General features: G+C 46.5%; 1 protein-coding gene across 3 annotated transcripts; it reads left to right on the top strand.

The window, feature by feature from the left end:
- Nucleotides 1-3184: 3184 nt before the first annotated feature.
- CCDC28B (coiled-coil domain containing 28B) lies at nt 3185-16671 on the top strand. 3 transcript variants are annotated; one of them, XM_087939532.1, is made up of 6 exons: nt 3185-3329; nt 5344-5530; nt 7751-7920; nt 10361-10515; nt 13238-13260; nt 14830-16671. In XM_087939532.1, the coding sequence occupies exons 2-6, from the start codon at nt 5373-5375 to the stop codon at nt 14882-14884; spliced, it is 561 nt and encodes a 186-aa protein (XP_087795658.1). In that variant the 5' UTR covers nt 3185-3329; nt 5344-5372; the 3' UTR covers nt 14885-16671. The 3 variants fall into 3 exon arrangements, with proteins under 3 accessions (XP_087795658.1, XP_087795657.1, XP_026558508.1); XM_087939531.1 differs by lacking the exon at nt 3185-3329 and adding an exon at nt 3427-3551; XM_026702723.2 differs by lacking the exon at nt 3185-3329 and having other exon boundaries at nt 5101-5530.
- Nucleotides 16672-16865: the final 194 nt, after the last annotated feature.

Genomic DNA, 16865 nt, shown 5'->3' on the forward strand with positions numbered 1-16865 from the left:
GGTTCCAGCCAAAGAAGCAGGCCTCCTCTCTCTCTGGGCAGCAGCCATGCAGGAAGATGGGGGAGGCAGACCGTCATTTTTGTCACCACAAGCAAAGGCATCTCGTAGTGAGGAGGAAAACAACGAAGGAAGCCTGTATTTTTACCAATTTTTACCACGTGGCTAAACAGTTTAAAAGTGATCGATGATATAATGCTGAATGATGCCAAAGCTGGAAATAATGAGGAAAAACTGCTGGACTAAATGGCTTGGGTATAAATCAGAAAACAATGTCATTTTATATCAAACTGAGATTTCTCAGAATAATGCCTAAGACAGAAATCAAACTGACTATATTGATACGTATTGACTATATTGAGAAATGAGAAAGTGCAATTGTAATAGCAAAACATGGACTGGGTTGACTGGGACAAATTGCAAGCTGCTCATATGCAAATTTCCAACTGGACTAAAGCAAAAGAATAAAGATTACTAGTTTCCACAATATGCTCTTCAACCCCTATTTTCAAAGACAACATCAGGAATCTGCTTTGAGTTCCTGAACTCTGATGTGTAACCGGAGGAACCATGGCAGGGTATCAAATGTGAAAGTTAAAACAGCGCTAAAGATGAAGAAACAGAAGAAGGCACGCTGGATGTCAGAACAAACTCTGGAAATTGTCAAGAAAAAAAAAAAAGAGGCCAAGCCAAGAAAGACAATATCTTGGAAAGACTAAAGAGTTTGAGAAAGTAAAGACAAGGCACAATGTTACATCTGTAACGACACTGAAGGTAGAAACAGACATGGAAAAAGATCTTTGAAGAGATCTCTTAACTCAGAAAGAGTTCAGATTGTGGTAAAGGACATCAGTGGACAGACAGACCTGATGGAAAGAAAGGTGGAAGCACAGAAGAGATGTGGAGATCAAAGTGGGTGGTCAACACAAAATGGGAGTGTTCAGAACCCTGCACCGCCGGCATGAAAGTTTGCCTACCAGTAAAGAGGGAAAAGAAAAGAACTAAAACACATCAAGGAAACCCTCAGAACCCTCAGTGTGTGATGACCCAGGGTGGTATACAAAAGCAACACAGTCACAAAAACAGGTGAAGTCTCTTTAATTCCTTCAACTTGGCTTTAAAGCTCCAATTATCATTGACTGGAGACAAAAAAACCACCCCCACAAACAGTAACAAAAAGGAAGAACTTCCGTTCAAACTCAAAATACATATAAAGTATAAATAGAAAAAACAACACAAACAGCACTGAAGCAATTACTGAGACAAGGCAGGATAGGGGCTTGAAGATGTCCACAGATATCAAAATGCACACACTGGGAAGGACGCCAAACTCAGATGATAATGGACAGACTAGAAATATTTTCACTTTGTTTCCAGCACTGGCCCATGCGCAGCCTATCCTTTTAAACAGTCCTCACAGCTGCAGCCCATGGAAGGGATCAGGGCCTTTTCCTCCTCCATAGACCACGCCATTCATGCTTCTCCCTTATCCGCTCCTCCCTGCAAGCCCTAGGATGAAGGGGGGGTGGGCCTGTGTCTTCCTCTGACTGCCCAGCCGGCCTGCGCCCTTCCCCAGTTTCCTCCACAACCTCCGGAGCCACACTTCCACTCCCTTGGAATCAGACTCCAACAGGGGCATGACACTGTGGCTATCCCAGCTGGGCCTTCATCAAATCTAGAGAAACCCAGCAGGAGCACCTCCATAACAGAAAAAGAAGAGAACAACAAAATGAAGCAACGTTGTCATTCCATACGGTGCAGAAATATCTGAAAAGCTCAGGAGGATTTTCAACCAACACGGCGTTCGTGCACACTTTAAACCCAAGAATACACTAATGCTTGTCCACTCCAAGTATAAAGTACCCAAGCACAATATGATATGTGCAATACAATGCAGTGAGACGTGCAGATCTGTACATTGGAGAAACAAAATTACAACCAACACATGGCTCTCTCAACAGCTGGGGAGGGATACAACCCCATCTACTATGTACAGCACGGTGCTTTCGGCAGTTTCCAAGAAGGCTCCATGGCCGTTTGCACTGTGGTTCAGGTGACCCTGAGGGCACAGATAGCCTTGCATGGCCACAACACACAGAGGGTGCTAACGACCAGATGGCTGCAAGGAATACAACTCCTTCCATTCCCCATCATCCAGTCAGAACTGAAGAAGCTTCTTAGACGAGAAGCAAACATTTTCAAGGAAAAACAAAAAAAACAGTTGCCTTTTGAAAAAGCTCCTTTAGGACAACCAAGACCAGGATGACAGGCGATGAAGTGAGATGAGTGCGAAAGAGGGCTCCAGGCTGCCCTCTGAGCAAGGCCAGGCAGGGCCTCCTCTCCTTATTGATCCAACCTGTATGCTGAATATATACAGATGGAAGTTGGACTGGAAGAAGCTAAGTGGGGTTTTAAAACTGGAGGAAGAAACGTTAACCCCGGTTGGGTTGAGAACATTGTGCAGACAGCTGAAGACCCAAAGGAACTGCCAGACCTAGTAAGGGAAGTAAATCAAGAAGCCCAGGGACGAAATGAGACCAAGATCAAAGTTGATACACTAGCAACAATTAAAGCAATCAACCTCAGGAACGGTTGAAATGAAGATTCTGAAATAGTTTTTGCCTTTTAGCATTACCCATCTGTCAAGGAACAGGCCGTCAAAAAACATACTAGTCCTCACCTTAATAGTTTGCTTAGTGACTGCTCAGAATGAGGATGGCACTGAAAAAAGTGACACGACCATTTTTCACACAACTGTTGCAGCCGCCCCCCCCCCCATTGTCAAAAGACTCATTTTTATGTCACTTGCAATGTCCCAGGGTCAGGTGATCACCTTTTGTGATGGACAAGTAAAAACTACCAGGAAGCCGTGATTCACTTAACATTGTGCTACTAACTTAACGACTGCAATGATTCCAGAGGTGGGATTCAGCCGGTTCTGACCAGTTCTGGAGAACCAGTAGTGGAAATTTGGAGACCCGGCAGATACCGCCTTGGATTGGCCCCACCAACCCCATCTCTTCTCTGCCTCCCATCGAGTCCCAGCTGATTGGCTGGGTCTCTTTTGGTTGCCCTGCACAGGAGAACGGAGCTGGAAAGCAGGTTAGTGGGGAGGGGGATTTTGCGGTATATCCTTTCCCCTGGCACGCCCGCCACGCCACGCCCACCACGCCCCGCCCACCGAACCAGCAGTAAAACTACATTGAATCCCATCCCCTGGTCCAGCCCCGCCTGCAGCTGCAGCGGCCGTCCGCTCGGCTGGGGACTCCCAGGCTCGGCGCCGGAGAACCGCCGCGAGAGAGGCCGGCGAGGCTGCCCGGGAGCCGTGAAAGGTTCTCTTTGTTATCCCAGGCGGGCGGGGTGGGGTCCTCTCCGCTCCCCGCCTGCTCTCAGGCCGGGCCGAGCGCCGCCCCCTACCCCCCCCCGGCTGCCCTGCCCTTGCCCGGACGCCGCGGCCGGATCCCGAAGCGGAGGGCAGCAGGAAGGCCGGGCTGGAGGGTGGCGGGCCGCTTAGCCCGGACATGGCCCTCGCGGGGAAGCCGGCGAGGCTGCGGGTGAGCTGAGCTGGCCGGACCGGGATTGACCCCGATCGGGGGGGGGGCTCCGGTGCCGCGTTCGGGCTGGCTGGGCCGGCGCCGCCAGGCTCTCCTCCGCGCAGCGACCCTTTCCGCGCTCCCGCCGGGGCGCGCGTGTCTCCAGCTGCTCCCCTGGCCGGCGGTTCGGCTTCCCCATCGGGGGCGGCGGGAGGTGGGGGGCGGCTCCTGCCTTTGGAAAGCGGCGCCTCTTTTGGGGGAAAGAAAAGGAGCGGAGAACCGGTCGGGGACGCCCGGGAAGCTTCAGGGGGGAAACGAGGCGGTGGGAGAGCTTTGCAGCCTTTGCTGGCTCACGTGAATCGGCCCTGCGCCCATCCTGAAGGGCTCCTGCCCCGGGCTAAGCTTCCAGGGACGCGGCTTCCTGGGCTCTTTCCTCGGGCGAGCCTATGTGCCAAGGAAACAGATCGAGACGGGAAGGTCATTTTGTGAAATTTGAACGTCCTGACAAAAAACCGGAGTCCTCTCATTCAAAGAGGGAACCTAGAGGCCAGCTTTCGGTCCCTTTGATCAAAGAAAAAGCAAGAGAAAAGTCGGGCAGGGCAAAAATAAGTCAGTTACATGGAGTTAAACGTTGCATGTTACAACACACCTGTGTCCATTTAAATGAGGTCTGACGAAAGTGGGGGCATAAATTTTAAGAGGTGAATGACAAAAAAAAAAGAGTCATAAAGTAGTTCGGAATTCACAGAGAGACAAATCAGACCAACTCCAAACATCCCATCCTATTCTGATCTGGGGAACAAAGACAGTTTTTATCTTGAAGCTTGGGAATGTTACAAGTTCTCAATTAAATCATTAGCATCATTTTAAAAAGAGAGAAAAATAAGTTAGATTAAAATACAAAATAACTATGTTAGTTAGCACTTGCAACAATACTACAAAATCAATGTTGATACTACAAAATCCATCCTGTGTAGATTTCACCCCAAAACATGAACCGCTGTATCCAAATCGCTGGTCACTATCAGTGGTGAGAAAAAGCCCTCGCCCCAGATTTAGGTGCAACCATCCTGTGGAAGCAGGTGGGCAGGACACAGAGAAAGAAGGTGCTCCATCTGCCCTGCAAACTCTCTCAGCTGTGTTTGCTACATGCCCCCCCCCCAAAAAAAAAACAATCCATAAAGGGAGGTGGTTGGACCACCCACGATTTCCAGAGGCCAGCTGTTCCACTGGTTAATTGTCCTCACAGTTAGGAAGTTTCTCCTTAATTCCAGGTTGTGTCTCTCCTTGATTAGTTTCCATCCATTGTTTCTTGTCCTGCCCTCCGGTGTTTTAGAGAATAATTTGACTCCCTCTTCTTTGTGGCAGCCTCTCAAATACTGAAATGATGCTATCATGTCACCCCTTATTCTTATTTACCTTAGATAACCCCAAAAGAAGGGGAAAAAGGGGAAAAGAGAAAGACACAAAAGTAGTGACTTTTCCCGACTTTTTTCAATGTAGTAAGATAAAAAAATATATTTGTGTCCTCAATCTTTTGCTAAACATTTCTAAATATTTCAAACCATTTCTGTAACAGCAAAATCATTCTAGTCATCAAAGCCTAGTGTTTTCATTTTTGAGCAAAAAGTCCAGAAGCAGTTGCCAGCATGAACTTTCCTCTTCAGAAAACGTTCCTAGTCCTCATTGTCCTTCTGATCCATGACCTGTGAGGCTTTCCTCAAGTATGGAATTCAGTGCAGGCTTTCCAAAGTCATCGTTCGGGGGTTACTTTCGCTTGGCCTCCTCCATCTTGCTTGCTCTTCTCTTCCAGGTTGGGTGACTGATAGGGAGACTTCCACAATGGAGGAGAGGAAGAAGAAGAGCCCGAAGGCTCACCTCACCCAGCCGGTGCCTGCGAGTGCGCTGCGCAAGCTGCCTGGTCCGGCCAGCAAGAGTGCCTCTTTCTCGCTGGGGACGCCACACCTCCCATCTCCAAGGCCAAGAGCCAAGTTTAAGAGGTCAGTGTGAGGACGGGGCAGAGCAGGCCTCTGAGGGCAAGGCCTGAGAGCATTGGGCCAGGCCAGGCACTGGCATTCTGGCAGCATTTTCAGGAAGGGCAGTGTCATGCCCCTGTTGGAGTTTGAATCCAAGGAGGAAGATGAACAGCCACCAGGGAGTGGGAGTGTGGCTCAGTTGGCTGTGGAGGAAACTGGGGAAGGGCAAAGTCCGGCTGGGCAGAGCAGGGAAGAGGTAGAAAAAGGGAGAGGGAATTCAGAGGAAGACCCAGGCCCACCTCCTGTTCATCCCAGGGTACGTAGGGAGGGATGGAGAAGAGAGCAATGTGGGTTGCATGGCTTACGGGGGAGGAAAGGGCCCTGATTCCCTTCATTAGCCACACCTGGGAAGAGAGTTTAAAAGAAATGCATGCTGAGTGTGGCATCTGCTGGGAGCAAACATTTATCTTGTGTTGACTTTGGTTATCTGCGTTCCTGGCATCTTCCCAACTGTGTTGAGTTATTGCTGTTCCTTCACGTCTGGAATTCTTGCTCCTGCCCTGCCAAACTAACTACCTCATTTTGCCTTGATTGGACTTATAGTTACAGTTTTTGTTGACCACGTTTTGGACTTGATTCTCTGCAGCCAAAGGCTGTTCTGGGGGGAGTTTTTCTCCAGCCAGAAGGTAACCAGGATATTGGGGGCAAAGTTGGAGCTAATAAAGGGACTCCGACTGATTGTCTGACTGTGTTGCCTTTGTGCCATGCCGCTTTGGGTCATCACAGGCAGATAGAATCTCACATAGATGGAAGATTCATTTATTTTCTATCGCTATTCCAGCCCATGTCAGAAGCTGGCTCAGAGCATCATAAAGCACTAGAACCAACCCCAGCAAACAAGGATGAGAACAAAAGGCAACAGGGAAAAGCATTTGACTATTTTAAACAAAAGCATAATAAGTAACAGGACTCTTTCACCTGGGGGCAGCCATCTGAGCTTGGAAAAGTAGCAGAGTCAGGGCTGGGTTGAAACTTCAGAATTGACAAAAACTTTTCAGAAGCCAATTAAAAACTGCTCCAGTCTTGCCACTAAGAAATCTTTCTAGTCCTGCTGATGAAGTCACGAGGAAACAACCCCAACTGGGGTGAGACACAGAGCTGAGCCCACATGGGTTCTTCCTCAGATAAGTGTTACTGACACCCGATGGGGCTCTGTGTGCATTTTAAACCATTTTGTGACTCACACTTGAGTTCTTGCCTTAGTGATGGGAATACCAGCATAACCTGCTTCAGATCTCATTGAGCAACCAGGGGTTTGAAAGCTCATCCTGCAGTGATGGGTTTGAGTCAAGGGTCTGAGGGGGCCCCTCAGCTCAGTTAAGATACTTCTTTCACATTCTCCTAGCATTATACAGCACAGCTGGCTGGAGAATTGTGGGAGTTGAAGTCCACCAGTCTTAAAGTGACCAAGATTGGAGACCCCTGTTTTAAATGAAGCATATTGCAAATGCATTATTATTACCACCTGAGTCTGCTCACATTTAAACTCCCAGCAAAGAAAAAGGATGTCCCGAAATCACAATTCCCAGCATCCCTCAGGGTTGGAACAGCTTCTTGCTGGGAGTTTAAATGTGAGCAGACTTCAGGTGGTAATAATAATGCATTTGCAATATGCTTCATTTAGAACAGGGGTCCCCAAACTTGGCCACTTTAAGACTGGTGGACTTCAACTCCCACAATTCTCCAGCCAGCTATGCATTATATAATCACAATTCAGTAAAAGAAAACTTTAATAGGGCCAGTCGGGTCCAGATGTATTTGCACAGCATGTTTGATGTGGTCACCAAGCTAGCTTCCTTTCTGAGTTTGCGCATTGCAGTGAACTCTATAAGTCACAAAAAACCATTCAGAGTTATAACCAGACAAGCCTAGGTTTGTGCAAATGCAGGTATATGTATGTGCAGAGTTGCAGGAGAGCAGGTGGGAACACGGAGGCTCAGCCAGCAGTATAAAAACACCCCACCAGCAGCTTTTTAATGGGCAGTCAAAATGCCAGTCCTTGCAAGTCACCCTTCAGGCAACTCCAAAGCTTTTTCTGCAGGGGACGACAGCTGCTGCACCAACCGGCCAGCCGCTTGGCCAGTATGGGGGGGCGGGGGGGGGGAGCCTGCTTTTGTCTCGAAGCCTGGCTGTTTTCCTGCCATTATCGCCTCAGAGTTCACCTGTCCTTGTTTTCTGTGGCAGAGCAAGCAAGGAGACATCACGAGCCCCCCAGCTTGGGGGCAATGCGGGGTCCGTGGTGGGCACCCCCCTGCAGCATTCGTTCCTGACCGACGTCTCTGATGTGTATGAGATGGAAGGGGGCCTCCTTAACCTGCTGAATGATTTCCATTCAGGGAAGCTGCAAGCTTTTGGTAAGGCCTTTGATGCTGGGATATCTCTAGGACAGAGGTCTCCAAACTTGGCCACTTTAAGACTTGTGGATTTCAACTCCCAGAATTCTCCAGCCAGAATTGAAGTCCACAAGTCTTAAAGTGGCCAAGTTCGGGGACCCCTGCTCTAGACTGTGCTATGCTGGGCAGAGAGAGAGGAGGCAGGTTTAAATCCTAAATTATCTCTAATCTTGTCTAGCTGGTTTAGAAAGGCTCTTAGCCATTTGTGAAATCAGAGATGAATTAAATGGATTATTTATTTATTTAGTCAAATGCTTACAATATAATAGAAATAAAAAAAACAGTAAGAATATAGGAAATAAGTACGAGTAAATGGGGACAATAGGACAGGGATGGTAGACACGATGTTGGGGAAATGACTTGTGGACTTTAACTCCCAGAATTTCTAAGATAGCCATGGCTGGTTCAGCAATTCTGGGAGTTGAAGTCAAGTCATAAAAGGGACCATAGTTCCCCAGCCCTGTTGTAGAATAAAGCTTTATTTTTTTATTTTTTATTTGTCAATTGCTTACAAGATAATAGGTATAAGTAAAAACATGGTTATGAATACATGGATACATATAAGAAAAATAAAAAATATATAAAAGAAACAATAGGACAGGGACTGTAGGAACATTGGCGCACTTATGCACGCCTCTCACAGACCCCTCAGGAATGGGGTGAGGTCAGTGGTAGATACTTTGAGGGAAAAGGAGTGGGGATGTAACAACAGAGTCAGGTAGTGCATTTCAGGCATTGACCACTCTGTTGCTGAAGTTGTACTGCAATCAAGTTTGGAGCAGTTCACCTTGAGTTTGTATCTGTTGTGTGCTCTTGTGTTGTTGCAGTTGAAGCTGAAGTAGTCATTGACTGGTAGGACATTGTAGCAGATAATTTTGTGTACTGCGCTTAAGTCCAACTGTAGGCGGCGTAGTTCAAGTTTGTCCAAGCCCAAAATCTCAAGCCTGGTGATGTAGGGTATTCTGTTGTGAGCAGAGGAGTGTAGTCCTCTTCTTGTGAAATACTTCAGGACTCGCTCAATTGTATTAATGTCTGATATGCAGTACAGATTCCAGAGAGTGGAGCTGTATTCAAGTATTGCTCTAGCAAAGGTTTTGTATGCCCTAGTTTGCAAATCAGTATTACCAGAGGAGAAGCTTTGTAATTAATTGGGGTTTCCTCCCTCTCCTTGGTTCCTCCCCTACCAATTCTCTTGTCTCTTTGATGTTAAATCTTGTTTGTCACTCCCTGGCCACCAATGCCCCAAACCTTGTCTAGATGCATTTCTATGTCAAACGGCTCCATTGTTAACCCACTTGTCTATGTGGAAGAAGCTGTCCTGTCTTTCTAATAATTCTCTTGCTGCAACAATTAGCATTCTTCAGACTTGACAGGGATAGAAACATTGTCCCATTATAAAGCTCGTTTGATTTTCCCCAGAAAATGTGGGAGAGCAGCTTTCCTTAGCAACTCACATATGGATTATATGGGGACATGTACACAAGCTCCAATGTCGGAGGAGGGAAATTTCAATCAAGTGCAAGGTTTATGCTCCTTTGATACTTTGGTTTTCTACTTGTAAAGCAGCATTTCTAAACCTTGACAACCATGTTGGTGGGGGAATTCAGAGAGTTAAAGTCCACACAACTTCAAGCTGCCCAGGTTGAGAATCGTTGTTCTGAGGATAATAGATATAGTTTGTGTTTTTACCAACGGATGCTTTCAATTTGTAAGAAAACGTCATGTTCTGTTTAATACACCTTGTGCCTGGTCTGGAGGCAATTATTGAGTTGAGTAGAATTATCACACTGTTAGCCATAAATGCCTCATATCCATGAGCTCAGAGTACCTTGCTCAAATAGAACCCAAGCCAGAAAAGTAGATTAAAATGTCTTAATTATGTACACAAGTAAGAAGAGGCACCTCACCGAGGAGAGGAGCAGCTTAGAACAGAAGAAAATCACTTTATATACAGTTTAAACTTCCTGGGTTTGGAACGAGTTTTCATTGGTTAGCATCATTTGAGATATCCCTGATGCAGCACACATGCTCAGTACCTTTAGTACGTAGCATGTAATATTCTATAGTACCCCAAAATATCATTAGTCTGATCTTGTTAATGCATATCCTCATATTCAGGAGGTTTTTACATTATAATGAGGCATAAAAAAGGTTGCAAGTAAGTAAAATTCAAGTCAGGGTCCACAACAGGTTTAAACCAGTTCTCTTATCAGACTGTACAGAACTTTCTTTGTTCCCTCAGGTACTGGAAACTTTAATCAAAGAAACTCCCAGTTGCTGGAAACATTTAATCAGTGCTGCTAGCCGCCACGAATACCTTTTTGGTAAGGCCAGCAGAATTAACCTTTTATTTCTTTCCCCACTCTTTGCTCTGCACCCCTATCCTCATCTGGGCCTGCAGGCAGGGAATGTTCTTTTGAGCAGCTGGAACATGTCCGGGAGATGCAGGAGAAACTCGCCCGCCTGCACTTCAGTCTGGATGTTTATGTGGAGGAACTTGTGGAAGACCAGAAGAAAACCGTAGCTGACAGGAATCTGGACCAGCTGCTGACCAATGTGAGTGTCCCAAGCGATTGACTTCTTCTGGTCTTCAGAGGACCCTTCCCTTTCCTGTCCTCCTCCTTTCTTTGGCTGGGGACTAAAATAAGTCTAAGGACCAGACTCTTCCCTCCTTCAGACGATAAGAATGAATTTTTGAAAACTGGCTATTTCAAAAGGAATTCTTTATTGAAGTGGAAAAAAGCAAGTCCACATTCAAAGCAGGGTCTGATATCCTTCTGGGCACGCAAGTAAAGGGAATTAGAACCCCTCCCCTTAGTCCGATGTGGATTTTGCCAGTACGCAGAAGCAAACATGTTATTTTCCCCTCGCCTCTGAGAACGTGGCTAAGAAGAGATTCCCGGGAAGTTTCTTTCCGTATTTATATGGCCATCTCTCCGAGGTGAGAAGTTTCCAGGCATCCGGGGCGCCAGACAAGGGCTGTAAATCGTGTCATACAGATTCAGTACAAGAGTTAGAATATTCAGGTTACATAAAAAAGAATTACTTGTATCAACACCCCCCCACTGCCTTCTTCTTCCATTGAAGAATGGCAGATACACGGATCTGACCATAAGTTGCGTGGTTCAGGATGACGGCTGGGCTTGATGGGAGAACAATTTGAAACAAAAGTGGACCTTGTCCTAGATGGGGGAAGGGTTGGGAGTGTCTTGTTTTGATGACCATGTCCTAGCTCCCCTCCAACCTGGAGAGAACCAACCGACCCAGGAAACCCCATCAGCAGTGCATCTGGGGGAAAGTAACCCCACCACTTCTCTCCGGGTCCAGTGCTTGCCTTCTCCGAGCTGTTAAATTGGTGGTGATTTATAGGTCCAAAATCCAGCCTTGTGATGGCATGTAGGGAGCGGGATGCCTAGGAGGGAGCGGGGTGTTCTCCAGAGGAGGGAAATGCTTTGGAACTTCGGGATAACACGTAGGCTGAGACGTTCGCCCCAAAAGTCCTGCCTCCTGATGAGGAGATATAATGGGATGGGGAAACAACCTCGGCAGACAGACACAGCCATGGCCGCAACCAGATAAAAGACAGCTTAGCCTGCCGCAGGAATGGAAGTGGGGCAAAGGGCTCAGAAGAGACCCACCTGCGATGAAATATTGTTGGGTGGATTCCCAGAGGGTGGATTCCCAGGACGGAGGGGGTGCATTCCAGAGGAGGAAGAGGCGATCCAGAGATCCTGTGTTAGAGAAAGAGGGTTCAGACAGCCCCACCCTAACTGTTCCCAGAGCAAATAGTTGATGCCAATGTCTTGCAGAGTCTGGCAAGATTCCATCCACAGACACGAAACAATAAAGAACTCTGCTTGGGAAAGTTGCCACATGCCATTCTTGGTTTTGGACTTGACATCCACCTTGCCAGATTCAGGACTCTGCTATTGGCATCTGCCATACAATCTGAGAACTCTTAGGGAGGGGCTGTATTCCCCCTCTTTCTCTCACACAGGATATCTGGGCTGGGTTGCCTCTTCCTCCTCTGGGATGCAACCCTCCGTCCTGGATACCCAACTCCTCACTCCCTTCCATCACAACCCTAGATTGAAGTGGGCTTGGTATTTTGTCACTTAGGAGGAATGCAACCCATCAAAACATAAAGTTGGGTTCACCGTTGCATGGATCCAGCAGCTCAGGATGAAATGGTGGGAGGCACAGCAGGGTGAGAGGAATGCAATCTCCAATGAAATGAAGCTAAAGCAGAGTTCAGATGGCTTCCTTTGAGGCAGAGCACGAGGAGGCCGGGTGAGCCCGGAGACGACGCTGTGCATTTGTGTCCTTGGCCAGAACAAATGGGATGCAATGAGACTGACTGGATTCCCACAACACCCTGAACATGCCCTAGGTTAGTCTAGCCGAGGATGGGTGGGGGGCTTAGACTGGCCCTGCAGAAGGGCCCTCCTCTAGGCCTCTGGAGAGGGAGCAAAATGGGCACCGAGAAGAGGTATGGGGAGGTTGCATTTTCTCTCCAGTTAACTCTGGTTACTCCAAACCCAAGTTGGCTTACCACATATACCACATAGGCAGTGATGGGATTCAGCCAGTTTGCACCACTTTGGGAGAACTGGTTGTTAACTTTCCGAGCAGTTTTGCAAACTGTTTGTTGGAAGAACTTATTAGGGCAGAGAACCGGTTGTTAAATTATTTTAATCCCACCACTGCACATAGGGCAATGATTGAAGGAACTGGGCATGGCTGGTCTAGTGAAGAGAAGGACCAGGGGAGACAGGAGAGCATCTTCCAATATTTGAGAGGCTGCCACAGAGAGGAGGAGGGGGTCAAGCTATTCTCCAAAGCCCGCCAAAGGCCAGACAGGAATAATGGATGGAAGCTGAACAAGGAGAGATTCAATCTGGAAATAAGGAGAGACTTTCTGACAGTGAGAGCAATTTAATCAATAGAATACCTTGCCTTTGGAAATTGTGGAAGCTTCATCACTTGAGACTTTCAAGGAAAGACTGGACTGCCATCTGTGAGAAATGCTGTAGGGCCTGCTTGGGCAGGGGGTTGGACTAGATGACCTACAAGGTCCCTTGCAACTCTGTTAATCTGCCCATATCTTTATCTTGTTTCGTTGTTTAAATTAAGCTCCTGGAATTATGGTCGGGAAGCTTCCTTCGTGCCTGTCCCTGCGCCTGGTGTAACGTGATCTTGGACAAGGCTTCTGGGGTTGTGCCTCTTGCATATGTTCACAATGCTTTTCTTTTTTTGCTTTTTCCATTTGTTTTTGCAGCTGGAAGAACTCAGCAATTCCATGTATCCTTTTTGTAGGGCCCAATGTGGTTCTCCTGGCAAACTGGCCTGGTGGTGGGGAAGGAAGAAGGATGTGAATGGGGTGCTATTTAAGAGAACAAGGTGGCTTCTGGGGAGGCAGTGCATGGGTGTCCATGGGGATGGGGAGTCCTTGTGTAAAGGACTTCATTGTGCTTTGCCCTGGACACTTACATCCAAGGGGCAGCCAATCTCTGGTCTACAACAATTAAGACAATATGACACAACATCTCTGCCACTGTACGACTTGTACAAAGTGTAGGTAGTTCTTGACTTACTAGCCTAATGTAGCCTGGAATTTCCATATGTCATGATGGTCATAAATTGAGACACCCACAGGATTTTACAACATTTTAAAGCAGATGCTGTGCCTGTTAAGATGCTGTGCCTTGTCCTTAAACTGGTGTTTACTGTCGTTTTCCAGTTTTTTAAAAAAACACAATAAATTGTGGTCACGTGACTGCAAACTGGCATAAACACAGGCTGGTTGCTGAGCATCCAAGATGCAGCCATGTGACTGCAGATAGGGACACAGCCATTGGAGCTCCAAATCTGGGTTGGAAGTACCTTTTTTCGAGGCTCTGGTACCTTTGAACAGTTGCTACTCAACCAGTTCTAAATTGAGGACTACTTGTGTTACAAGTGAGCCCCTTTCTCCTATCAACAACCCGCGGACAAAAATGCTGATTTATCTTAGAAGTTTGGTTACCAAGACATAGCAATACAGGCTAAAATGGCCCTGGGTGGCTCATGTATGGTGTGAGACCACCCACTCAATTGTTACGAGAGCCAACCTAGTTTAAGAGGGCTAAATTTTGCACCTGGTCATGGAGCTCACAGACTGATCTTGGGAACTGTCAGTGTGCAAACATTCCATGAGCCACGTCTGTGTTGCTTGGTCCTCCCAATTGGAGGACTAAACAATCTTAACAGATGTTAGTGCCCATCTTTTCAAGTAGACAGGTTGGTGTGGGTGTACTCTTCCAGGTTCCTCAATGTTAATGTTACATGCTCCAGATTCCATAGAGAGCTGCAATCTGAACTAAGTCAACATGGCTGATGTTCATAACAATATTATGTTTCATAGGATGAACCAATGGCAGAGACGTCCCTCGGTAGATGGGGTCAAATAGGCAAGACCAGCATTTCTCAACCTTGGCAGCTTTAAGATGGTGGACTTCAACTCCCAGAATTCCCCAGACAGCAAGTCTGTTGAAGTGCACCCATCTTAAAAGTTGCCAAGGTAAAGAAACACTAGTCAAGACAAGGACTGCAGCTGCACAATTGAAGCCTTGCCCTTTTGTTTACATGTATTGAATCTGTAAAAAATGGGGTGGAACTTTGGTTGTGGCTACCATCTTGGCTTTTTTCACCCCGAGATACAACCTTGCATCAGGAGTCCTTGCTGTTGGTCATTTGGACTGAGACTGATAGGAGCGGAAGTCCCAAACTTCAGGCAGCTGGTCTATCCGAGCTATAGAAGCCCAGAGAAAGTGCCAGGAGAAATGGCTGCTCTCCACCTTTTCCTGTTCATTTCTTAACCCTTTACCTTAGACAAAAGCTTCACCTGGCTGAAAATCCTGATGTGGAAGAAGCACCCAACGCCTAGAAGAGGCACTGGGAAGGGCCAGGCTGGCCCCCTTCTGATGAGGCCTCGAGATGGACGTCCCACAAAGATGTCTGCTTCTGAATTATTATGTAAAAACGTTAGGGGCTGCCAGATGGAAAGAGGCAGAAACATGTAAGCAGCAGGACTGGAGATTGGCAGGAGGCAGAAAGCTCAAGGGAAAAGAGCCTGTTCCGCATGGAAGAAAGCAAGGAAGGCAAAGGAGAAGGACCGGCTAGGATACTGATCTTCCACATTGGAGCCCTGAGTCGAGCTGAGAGACCCCCTTCTGTTCAGATTCACAAGAGAAGGAGGCTTCTGGTTTCCCTTTCCTTGCAGTGTCGCTCCAGGTTCCATAACTGACAGACCTTTCGCGAAATTTGATGAGCAGCAGACACAACACCAGTGGTGGCCTTGAATTCTCACTCCTCCTGCTGTATGAACTGGGCACCTCTCATTTTAAATAGTTTTGTTTTTGTAATGCTCCATGAGTTTGATCTCCTACATCCTGTGCCTTCTTTGCACATGGCCTTAGTCTGGGAGCTATGTATTATTCTTTCCAAGAACCCAATTAGTATATTAGGGGGTGGGACAATGGCTTTGGGGAGAGCTTGGAAAAAGCCCCCATTATTCATAATGATCCTTTTATGTTCCTCCTTTTTCACTTGGATCTATTGCTGTGGGGAACAGATGAATTCCGACCACATTGAACATGAAAGTGACTGGGGAATGCTTGTGCTAAGATGATTCTTGAGAACAGGATCTATCCGTGCATCCCCCCTGCCCCCGCTCCAGTCTCCCTGGCTGGGGACAGGCAGAGGCTGAGCTACTTGGTTTGCTTGTCAAAGGCTGTCAAATCAGGAAAGCCAGCGCAGAAACAGAGAGGTTGACTTGAGGACAGGTGGAGAGACCTTCTGTTCAGCAGTGGTCAAGCGCAGAATTCTGTCCCCAAAACCATTTGAATCTACTAACTAGCGTATTTCCAGAAGGCTTTGTCTGTATTGGGGACGATTTATTCCTTTGTAAGCAATTCCCAGAGAGAAGAGCTCTGCGTTGAGTTCGCTCCGAGCTGCAGACTCTGGTTCAAGTGAGCTAACAGTGCCATCAGTTCGCTTACAGAAACTCTTGGTCATAAAAGAAAAAAAACACATTTGAAATTATACTCTGTTTTTGGTTACTTTTATTGAGCAGGAGGGGGCTGCCCATTCTGAGATATTCCTGTAGAACAGGGCTGGGGAACTATGGCCCCTTTATGACTTGTGGACCAACTCCCAGAATTTATTTTCTGTTTTCTTTTGAATATTTTTATTGAACAATTTTCCTCATTTCATAACACAATTTTCGTTTTTTTTGCAACACTTCAGTATCGGTATACGTATGGTTTCCATACATTTTTGGTGTGTGTGTGTATACATATATATATTCCTTTATATATGTTATTCCACTAACTTATGTACAATATGTATTTATTATTCTGAATATTTTCCGCTTTTACGTTTTATAGTGCATATTTTACTATCCTACTGTAATATTTCATATCTTTATTTTTATATCTACTATTTATTCCAAATCAAATGGCATTCAGTTTCTCCTCTATTATTTCCATTGTCAGTCTATCCATCTCAGTGCACTGTAATACTTTATCACACTTTCCTCAGATGGTATAGTACCATTTTTCCAATTTTGGGCATAAACGACTCTGGCCGCTGTTATTAACTGTAGCATTAGATATTGTGTTTTTGTGTCATATTTCTTTGTTATTATGCCTATTAAGACTATCTTTGGTTTTAGCTCTACTTGTTCTTTGGTTATTTCCCCTATCCACATTCTTATCCTTATCCAATATTTTTTTACTACTGGGCACATCCACCACATATGATATGTTCCTGGAGTCTGTTTACATTTCCAGCATTCCCAGATCTTCCTGTAGAAAAAGGGCTGGGGAACTATGTCCCCTCTATGACTTGTGGACTTTAACTCCCAG

The sequence above is a fragment of the Pseudonaja textilis genome, chromosome 10 (genome assembly GCF_049901715.1).
Source record: "Pseudonaja textilis isolate UNSWEBS1 chromosome 10, rPseTex1.2, whole genome shotgun sequence".
Classification (NCBI taxonomy): Eukaryota; Metazoa; Chordata; class Lepidosauria; order Squamata; family Elapidae; genus Pseudonaja; species Pseudonaja textilis.